The 11364-nt window shown below is 35.5% G+C and overlaps 1 protein-coding gene across 1 annotated transcript; it reads right to left on the bottom strand.

Annotated features, from left to right (window-relative positions):
* Window positions 1-7126: 7126 nt before the first annotated feature.
* Window positions 7127-10787, bottom strand: LOC137724780 (3-ketoacyl CoA thiolase 1, peroxisomal-like). The gene is made up of 10 exons (XM_088693366.1): window positions 10586-10787; window positions 10398-10473; window positions 10170-10253; window positions 9708-9834; window positions 9522-9620; window positions 9372-9439; window positions 9101-9231; window positions 8713-8836; window positions 8513-8621; window positions 7127-8379 (listed from the first exon to the last, which is right to left on the bottom strand). The coding sequence occupies exons 4-10, from the start codon at window positions 9769-9771 to the stop codon at window positions 8270-8272; spliced, it is 705 nt and encodes a 234-aa protein (XP_088549492.1). The 5' UTR covers window positions 9772-9834; window positions 10170-10253; window positions 10398-10473; window positions 10586-10787; the 3' UTR covers window positions 7127-8269.
* Between the last annotated feature and the right edge of the window lie 577 nt (window positions 10788-11364).

The following is an 11364-nucleotide window of genomic DNA, read 5'->3' as shown; positions in this document are numbered from 1 at the left end:
ACCAGGAGGCCAATCACAACACAACACATGTCAGTATCAGAAGCCAATCACAGCGCGACACGTGTCGATATCAGAGGCCAATCACAACACGACACGTGTCAATGTCAGAACAAAGCTAGAAACTCTCTTCTATAAAGGGGGATCATTCTCCCACGATAATCCCTAATGTCATTTGTACTAAACTATTCATTAGAACTCACTAAAAGAGAGCTTGAACCTATGTATTTGTGTAAACCCTTCACAACTAATGAGAACTCCTCTACTCCGTGGATGTAGCCTCAACTTGAGGTGAACCACGATACATCTTGTGTTATTTGCTTCCCTGTCTCTATTCATTTACATACCTATCCACACTAATGACCAGAGCAACCTAGCGAAGGTCACAAACTTGACACTTTCTGTTGTAACAAAGTCCTCGCCGATTTTGTGCATCAACAGATACTAATGAATTAAGATAAAATGCGATAAACAGAGGAGAAAGAGGATGGGGAAGAAAAGAAAGATAAGGGGACTTTGAAAGAGTGTGTGCGTGTAATGTATCAATAAAATCCCATGAGCACAAAAGCTCAAAATGTTCACACAGAAAAATACCACAGTCGAGACAAGTGGCATGTAAGAAAATTACACTACATTAACAGTGCGAACATGAACATGAAACCATTAGATTAAAACAAGAGTAAGTAAACCACACAAAATTAGAAGAGAACAAGCTGACAATGCCCTAGCTAGAACTCAAAGTGAATTAAGCAATCAATTTCACGATACAAATATTGTTTTTAAAAGAAAAGATACAAATCCTTAAGGAAAAACAAATTCAGGCAGTAACCATACCTAGTATAATGATAAATTTGTATATAGTGACATGAGAAATTTTGAAAAGTAGTCAAATTGTGGGCATAACGAAGGTTTTTAGACCAATGATTCAAATTTTTAAAATTTCATTGCTCGAAGGGGCTTCAGGCCCAATCAAAGTAAGTTCGAGCATTGCCCGAGGAAGCCCCGAGTGCTTATATTTGTAAACTCTGAAAATAATATCTAATTATACTTTGTATGCATGTATGTTGAAGGGTCCATGCATGAGTGTCAACTGTGGAGCAGCAACAACAGTAAGGAACATCACTCATTTGCCCCATCTCTCGAGGAGTCTTCGGTCCCCCCATATGTACTTAGACTGTCAAACTGACACATTCCGACCAAAGTCAAGACGTGCTGGCCATCACGTGAGAGTGACGTAGCCAAGTGCGCAACAGAAGTGATACTAATAAAAGAAATGTGAATAATTAAAAACCAAAACTAAGCTTATTTAACTAGAGATACTCTGTAAGTGTGTGAAAGTGATCAAATATAAGATACACCCATATTAGAGTATAGGTAAAACGAAAGTGCAGTCGAACTAACTAAGTACTAATTATACAAATAGGGAGAAGATCCCTACTTTTATTTATGTAAACGTTAGAACCGCCTTATAGTCATCGTAAGCCACCAAAGATGAACATCTACCTATAACCTAAAGGGGCGTAAAACAGAAGGGTGAGTGGGCAAGCATTTGAAAACACATTTATCTTTATGAACATAATAACCCCTCTTCGTAAAACCTGTATAATTTCCAGAAAATACTACTACGTAGGCATGAAAAATGAATGCACAAGAAAACTGAAGTATGCCATGTCATAATATCTCAACAAGAATAAGTGTAAGCCAGGTGTGAAACCAATATAAAATAGTACACCAGTCGGAGTCACCTAATGTGACTTGTACGATTGGACTGGTAGCTTATCGACATATGTCTGCACACGAGTCGGAGTCACCTAATGTGACCTGTACGACAGGCTGGGTGTAAATAAGTACGCTTAAGTGCTACGATCACGTGAAAGCTATGCGATAGATCTCGGGTCACCTACGAGTCGGAACCACTTATTGTGGTCTGTACGATAGGCTAGCACCAAAACTTGGATCCAAGGTGAGTGTGCGGTGCGAGAGGTGAACAATCACGTGAAAGCTGTGCCTTGGCCTCGGGCGGAAGTACTAACACCGAGGAGCAGCATAGTAAGTTCTAAATGCATAAATGCATAGCAATATGCAATGCAACAAGACCAATCACATGCTAACTTACTTGAAGCTTACCTGAGCCTCCGCAACATCAAATAGTATAATTCACAATTCACACTAATGCAACAATATAGTAATAAGCGGTATAGACATGGCATATAAGGCATAAATTCATTTAAAAACATTTTTTGGAAATCGTAAAGCATATATATATATATATATAGAAAACAAATGCCTACTTACTGATAAGTAGCAGGATCGTAGCCTCCTAATCTTGCTTGTCCACGCTCGTCTTCAGGGTACGTCTCACCTATATGCGAAATAACTAATTTAACATTAATTCAATATCACAAAAACAAAGCCTAGGATTAATTCCTCACGTTGCTCAAATGTGGTGTTTGAATATACCAACGTGATCTACTCAACAACACGAACACCCCCATATTTTTAGAAATTTTTTTTGACACCGAATGAGCCTTCATGCGTTGACCAAGGCACGGCCACACGGGCCGGCCACTCGTAGGCACGTGCCGTCTGTGTGATTGACGCCGTTAGGAATATTCCGTTAGTTTGATGGAATATTTCATTAAATGTAACTGATGGTACCTGACACCTTTAGCATATTCTGTTAAAGTTAACGGAATATTCCCCTTCTTCTCCGGTCACTCTGCAGTCCGCCACTGTTTTCACTTGTCAGTTTTTGAAAGATTTTCTAAAGCTTATAACTTTGTCCTTTCTCAACCAAAATCCATGAAATTTATATGGATTTGAAGGTCTTGAAGAGTAGAACACATTCGTACCTAATACAAGTTCAAAATCCAACGGAAAACGATCGGAAATTCCCTCGATACTTCCGACCAACTCTGCAACCTTCCAAACTCGCCTATGCCAACGTCCACTTCACTCCAAAACTATTTCAAATGGTTAGAAAAGTTGGGTGAATACCTTTCCAAGCCTTAAAATCTCGAAATTAGCCGGGATCGTGTCAGAGCAAACTTGACTCCTCGCCGGAGCTTCTGGTTTCTCACGTTCCTGTCATCCGTTCGATGAGCTAAGGGTATGGCTAAGTTCGTGAGGTCGAGAGGAGAATGATGATGGTTTCCAAAGACTCAATCCATGAGAGTTTGATGATGATAGTGTATGTGGGTGTCACGATGCAGAGAGAAAGGAAAGATAAGGCTCGAGAAGAGGGCAGAAAGTGTGTACGTGCGTGTGTGTGCGTGCGTGCGTGCGTGCGTGTGTGTGTATGTGTGTCCTCCTGATTGGGCAGAAGAAGAAAATATTAAGCCTTGATTGGGCTGCCGTGAGAGAGGGAGAAAGAGGACTAATTTTGATTGGTCCAGATGAGATAATAGCCCAAATATCTAATTGGGTCCAAGGAAATAGGAATTATGGTGATTGGTTTCTTATTTTGGTCTGTTTACGTTCTATACATTCGTAACTTCCTTGTTACGACTCCGATTCGGCCCTAACTCGCGTTAACGAGCTCGTAATGTCGAGTACAATCTAATTACGATAGCAAGGAAATTAATTTAAAACTACATATGTACATCCACGTCACTAAGCCAACGAGAGCAATATTGTTACTTTACACACTAGGGGAGAAAATGTATATAATAATTTGGGACGAGCCATCACACAAACTTTTAAGAAAGATAGGCATGTCACTTTATATAGCGGTAGTAATTGCAGACCTTGATCACCGAGATATCTTGATCAACATCTAGCACAACAAGCAAACTGACATGAAGCACGTCATGCATATGGCAATTCAGAATTCAGATAAGATCAAACTCAACTGCTTAATTAGTTATTTGTTTTATTTTTATGTTTTTCTAGACCTAATAAACAAGATAAATTTTACGAAATTCATAGTTATTCCAAACTTGGGTTTCTGGGTTGTTTTAATTTTAATATATCAGGACTTTTCTCTCATTTCCGCATTTTTTTCCCTTTAATTTCCAAACTTAGGTTTCTGGGTTGTTTTAGTTTTAATGTATCAGAACTTTTCTCTCATTTCCGCAATTTATTCCCTTTAATTTCCAAACTTGGGTTTCTGGGTTGTTTTAGTTTTAATATATCAGAACTTTTATCTCATTTTTACATTTTTTTTTCTTTAATTTGTGTATGGGACCCTGTGAATCTCTTAGATTTTTTCTAAAGAAACAATCTCTTAGAGTTTTGGTGCACTATCCAAATCCGAATCAGAGACACAAAAGCCAAAAGTGTGCACACATGAATTGTTCATTCTATATATGAAAAAGTAGAAACATTGAAACATTAAATCAAAACCAGATAAGCAAACGACATACATAGATCAAAATTACAAAAACGAAATACACAGAATTAAGTACTTCAGGGAGGAGTTAAAAAAAAAGGTACTTTTGGGAGGAGTAGAATAGCTGCTGAATCGTACATATGCATTACGATGGTGTTTGATATTTGAGGTGATGAGAAGTGAGAATTAGAGATCTATTAGGGTTTTGGGGCTTGGGATGCCAAAGCTGATGATGAGGAAGGAGGACTATAAGGAAATGAACCAAAGCAGGCAACTAAACGATCAAACATCATACGTTTCACTGATTTTCTCTTGGCGGGAAACACACTTCCAACTTTTGGCTTGAAGCATGAGTAGTTTTGTGTCTCCCGCTGAACCATCATCTTGATTTCCCGACCATCTGGATTCTTCTGCTTCTTCGTCCCTTTCTCTTCAGCCTCTCCAATGTTTGCCCTCAGTGCCATCTCTCTCTCTCTCTCTCTCTCTCTCTTGTGACGTATATGTGTATGTTGTTTTGGTTGTGGCTTACTCTAAGAAAAGGGGGTTTAAATAATATACAAGAAATCGCCCAAAAAAAAAAAATTGAAAAAAGAACAATGAATGATAGATGATGAAGAAAAATCAACTCAAGAAAGAAAGCGTGGTAACAAACAGTAGCTTATTGGCAATTTTTTTACAAAAAGCTATGTCAAGACAAATTTTTAGGACTAATATCAATACAATTGATATTTTGTATTGATATTTATATCAAGGCAAACTTTTGAAATACAATTTCAACATACATATAGGCAAGCAAACATGGCAACGAACAGTCCGGCAACGTTGGGATATATATATGATCATCGCCCTTGTGTTTGACTGTATAATTTTCTCAAACAAATTATACCCAAGATAAACATTATATGTAGCGTTTACCGATCCGAAATGATTGTATAATCTTTTTGAGCTTTGAAAAAAAAGTGTTTATAAATCATTTCATAATAATTGACATGCATGAAAATTTCAAAAATAAAGAGAGAAAGAAAAACATAGAAATATGAGATGAATAGAAAATAGAAAATATTTTACTTATTTATTTATTTTTCAAACATAGGCGGTTCAAAGAAATTTTCTAGATATGAAAATACAATGCATAAATTTAAAATTCTTTATTAAGAATTAAACATATTCATTTTGATATGAGAGGGCAGCTTCCATGAAATGTCTGGCTACATCCCACTTAACGGATGACTACGTCTCAATACGTTCTCAACGAAATGGAATCACTGACAGCAACATTTCTTCTTCCGTGCATCTTCCTGGATGTTTGAGGTGAGGACCAACCGACCAAGGCATCGGCTTCTTTGAGTCAATTCATCTAGGGCTTTATAACTGTAGATTTACATAGTGGTTATCAAAATTGTTCTCGATTTTTTTTTTTTTTTGTAGAAAACTTCATTTTAATCCTTAAAAAAGATGAGTTTTAGACTATAACCTTGTGTAAGATTAAAATCCAATTTTAGATTAAAATCCAATTTTAGTCCCTAGTACATTTAATCATATCATTTATTAGTTATATTTTGATGTTTTATTTATCTTTTTATTTTTATTTTAATGTATTTAAATTTAATTTTTATTTCATTCATCATAATATATTTTAATGTCTACAATTAGGCACCTAATTTTTTTATAATATATATTCCAATAACAATTTTGTATGTTCTTCATTTAGGTACATTAATACATTTGAATATTTCGGTATATTATCGGTACAAACATATAGGTATATTGATTCAATATAATGCATTTCGTTACGTACATTTAGGTACACACATTTGAGTATTGACTTTTAGGTACATTAATTCAATATATTATATTTTGGTACATACATTTAGGTACGTAGATTTTGGTACATACATTACGGTATTGACATTTAGGTACATGTATTTTGGTACATACATTTCGGTATTGACATTTAGGTACGTACATTTTTGGTATATACATTTCGGTATTGACATTTAGGTACATTAATTCAATATAATACATTTCGGTACATACATTTAGGTTCATTATAATATATTTCGGTACAATCACGTAGGTACAAATATTTTGGTACAAAAAAGTCAATTTATATATTTCGGCACAGTCATTTCTGTACACTTATATATTTATATATTTTTGTATCACAAATTTCTTTTAATATTTTCTCATTTACGTTCGTTTATAATTTAAAAAATAAATATATGCATATTAATAAAATTAAAATTTAATGTGGAGAGATTAAATAAAAATACACATTAAATAACAAAAATTGAATGTAAATTTTGATAAAAGTACATTCAAGGGATTAAATTGAATATGTAATCTAGCACAAGGTTTTTTTTTTTTTAAATTTTAATCTTTTGCAAGGACTAATGTTCAAAAACCCCTTTTTTTTTGTTGTTCTCACTTTCTTAGTAGGTACGGAAGGGCATTTTGTTTTGAAAAATTTCAGAAAAATATAAACCATTTAAAAATTGAAGTAAACGTGGAGACCAGGTCATTCAAAAGAAAGACGAATCCATAAGAACAAAAACATAACGGAAAAGAGCCGTATATTCGCAAGTTTCACAAGATATAGGGGGGTTTATTAGGTCTCGAAATAAATCTCAGGAGGGTATTATGTTGATGAACCAACAAGATTTAGCAAGATGTGCTATGTAACTTCGTTTGTGAAAGTTTTAGGATGGGTACTAGTAAATCTAGAGGGGGTGAATAGGTTCCAACTTAAAAATCCAATTCAATTTTAAATTTAATTCCACATTCACAACACATATCAAATTATCTTACACATATGCAGTTAAAATAATAAATCAAATGTGCACTAGGATGTAGAATTTAACGAGGCAAAACTCACCACTGGGAAAATCCTTGGGCTCTCCTCAAGACAAACACTAAGAGAAACGAGTACAAAAAGACTTACAAAACTCATCAACTAGACATACTAAAGAAATCATGCATAATGTATGTATAATGAAATGATTTTTGAAAATCAACCAATTACAAAAATCACAAGACACATTTTCATAATTGATTTCGATTAAAGCCCGCAAAAAAAAAAGCAGCGAAGAAAAAATGAATTTTGTCTTTTAAAATCACACGGCTGAAACTGTTTTTCTCACACTAGCACACAGCTGACGTAAAGATCAAACTGTAATGCTCTCTGTGCTTATTAGCCTAGCTATGCGACTAGAACCAAATATATAATCATATATACTCATGCACCATGAAGTGACTACACCATCTATGAAGCACTCACAACCGCAGCTATTTTTCTGCTCTGCTCTTAGTGCATGTGGAATTTAAAGCATGTGCATCTCACTAAAACCTCACTCACGCATGAGCAGCAGCCAAACCAAACCCTAATCTAATGCATGCTGCAGCAACCAAAACAAAAATTATGATATGATGAAGACTTCTAAAACACTAACGCATGCCATAATACTCTCCAACAACAAACTGACTACTCTCGATGCATATGTGTGTGATTCGGCAGCCACATAAAAACCCCTAATCTGATGCATATATATTAGATGTAGACACTGCACTGACACTCCTATCCCAACGTAATAATGACTCTCTTCTCTTTATCTTTAACAAACTTAATCAGTGATATTTGGATTAAAAAAATAAAAAAAAAACTTAGTCAGTGATATGCATGAGATGGGATAACAACAGAAAACAAATATAATGATACCTAAAGCAAAAATTAATTATATACAAACATATAATCAAATCAGGTCAACATGTGGGCTGTTGCAAAGGGAATTCGAACGTCCAAAACCTTGAGCCCAAATAATGTAACGTAAAAAAGAAAACTACATCAGATGCAAGCATGCAAACATACATGAGCATGCGTCTGGTCTAAGACATACAATATTCTCATATCAGGCTCTCAATATTCTACCTTCATTCATAATTATATTAGATGGAAGAGCGCAAAAGGATACCTATGCACATGGAGATCACACCAAAGCGGTGATCCTTGCCACGGCGTTTCGTCTCATCCAGGAGAGTTGCAACACAGTGAGAACCTAGCACACCAAAAAAGAAAAATCACCTAAGATAACACAGAGTGAACGAGTACGTAGTTGCGTCAAAATATATCAGCTTTAGTTTATCGCAGAAATAGAAGATAGTCTCTAATTTAAAACATCATTCATATACCTGTAGCACCTAAAGGATGCCCTAGAGCAATAGTGCCTCCGTTAACATTGACTTTCTCAGGATCAAGCTCCAATTTCTTGACACAATATACATATTGAGATGCAAATGCCTAAATGAAACAAATAAAACTGCTTAGCCGAAATCTTCAAAGCTAAGCTCATTCATCATGAAGCTTACAGAAATCAAAAGCAATGCATCACCTCATTTATCTCAAATAGATCTATGTCATCAAGCTCAAGGCCAGCAGACTGCACTGCTATCGGAAGTGCAGCAGCTGGAAGCACTCCCATGACAGCGGGATCCACACCAACAGCAGCAAAACTCCTGCACAGAGATCATATAATTGTATACGAAGTACAAAGAAAGCTTTAGTTAATTCTTGAACATATCAATCTCAAGGAAATTAACAAAAATTAGCAATGAAAAGAATTATTAAGAACGAATATACCTCTACCAGCCAATCTCTCAATTTTCTGTTTCTTAATAATTAGAGTTCTTTACTATGAATTTGCAGTATCGGTACTATAAAGTCAACTCGAGAATAGGAAGTCAAGCAATTAAATTGAACATAAATAATCAACGCCATACCTGAAAACACCAAGAATAGGAAGTCCCTTCTGCATAGCTAAACTTCTCTTCATAAGGAGGACTGCTCCAGCACCGTCACTCACCTGGCTATCATTTCCTGAAAGACAAAAGTAATGAACCGGTTCACAATGCTTGAAACAAGTTTTTAAAAAAAAATTCTTATGTAAAGAAAGAGTTGTGCAAAGATATCCACCTACTGACAACATATATCAGTTCAAAATAACACCACGTAAACCAGAATATCAAATAAACAAGGAGAGTTAGATTATACTTTAGGGTTAACTTTACTGAATCCGCCAAGTTTATCAACTGTCATGGACTCCAATCCAGCTGCAATGCCTGTATTCAAAACAAAGATCAAATCCATTGATGGAGACCACCTAGCGGCTAAAATAGATGCATAATCAAGAGTTTTTCTCACCGATGTCATAATATCCTGCTTTTATAGCAGCAGCTACATCAGCAACTGCCTGGAGGCTAGATGAACATTGCCTGTTAACAGTTGTGATGGGAACCGTATCTTGACAAAACCGGCAAACCATAACCCTATAAGCCAAACCAAATAAAAAGAAGGGCCGCCAAACCATCAATTAAAGCTAAAACTTACCTGGAAATCCAGCATAAAAAGCTGCCATCCTGTGCTCAGTTGCTCTAAGTGAGCCAGGTGCCATAACTGGACCAACAACTATATCGCCCACCTCATTTGGGTTCAAATTTGTTCTCTTTATTACTGCCTGCATAAAAAGTAAACCATATGTCAATACATTCTTTTACCTTCACATTCTCACACGCCCATATGACAAATTTTCAAGCCAAACACGTAGACAACACGAATTGGGTGACGTGGAGCACGTATGACTGTTGGGCTTCACACGGGCCAACATGGCTCTGATACCATGAAGAAAGTTGAGGTTCCACCATAAAACTGATTGGCTATATAAGTAGTAGCCAACCTTTTGTAAGTCATTACAATGTTTCTCTTTTTATCAATGTGAGATTCTTTTACCTTCATATTCTTACGGTAGAAACACATTCATTTCTCTAGAATTAAGTTGGGATTGTATCTAACCTTAAAGCAGGTGCCAGTGAACCATCAGGTGAAGTGTCCTTAAAACCGCCATGCTTCGCCTTGCAAATGGCAGTCCGGTAGGCTCTATTTAACATGATTTTACAGCAAGATTCAATACAGAGAAGCTATAAAGCTATAAAGTTAAAATACAGATTTCATATAAAGTTTGAATAAGCAAGAAAAATTTATTAACTTTATCAAATCAGTTTAAAATTTTAAATTACTCACGCTACAATCACTACATCGTCCCCAAAAGCAGCTGTTCCACGGTATGCAGCACATCCCCAGCTGCAAAAGTTGAAGCCTAATAAACCAATTCAGAGGAAAACAAAAATAAAAATCAGCTAAATAATAAGCAAAAATATTTACAAATTTAAGAAGTGAACTGAAAAAAAAGTGGATAGATATGAATTTACAGAGAGAGCAGCTGATTCATAATTTGGAGAAGAAACAGATGAATTGGGTCTGAAATGCTGAAGCAGAACCTTCTGTCTGTTGAATACTTCTCTCTCTCTCTCTCTCTCTCTCTCTCTCTCTCTCTCTTTCTCTCTCCTCTCTTTCTTCCTCTAGCTAATGGAATACAGAAAACTCTTTGATCAATACAATTTGTGGAGCAGCAAAAGAATATGCAATGGTTTGTGGGATTTTATTGGAATTATGATTGATGAGGTCGACCTCCGAAATTTCCAAGTAAAGAATTGACCAAAGAGACCACCCCACTCAGTTAAATTGTGAAATGGAAGGGAACTGATACTGATATTAAGTGGTCCATTTCAGAAGACCAGAGTAAGGAACCAATCACAATAATTCCCACGTTTTCCACTGAAACCAGCCACAGTAAACATATCCATGTATTGTCCTTTTTATCTCTTTAAGGAAAATATAAGAACCAACTCCCACGTTTTCCACGAAAAACCAAGTAGAGAAATATAAGAAGTGAGATTGTTTATGAATTCTGTGTCACATTACAGGTTAATGTTAATTTTTAAATCAATGTTATAAAGTACCGTACTACTAAAGATGAGGTAGTAGAGAATCTATAAAGAGTTCTACTTTTAAATCTCCTTCCCTCAACCAAGTATTGTTATTTTTATTCGAAAAATAATTTTTGCACATTGTTTTTTATTTTAATTTGTTCAATTCAAATGTTTGAATTCAACCAGAGTTTGAAAATATAAATAAATAAGCAAGAGAA

The sequence above is a fragment of the Pyrus communis genome, chromosome 5 (assembly GCF_041283825.1).
Source record: "Pyrus communis isolate YQ-2024b chromosome 5, ASM4128382v1, whole genome shotgun sequence".
Lineage (NCBI taxonomy): Eukaryota > Viridiplantae > Streptophyta > Magnoliopsida > Rosales > Rosaceae > Pyrus > Pyrus communis.
This window is presented reverse-complemented; position numbering and strand designations above follow the sequence as displayed.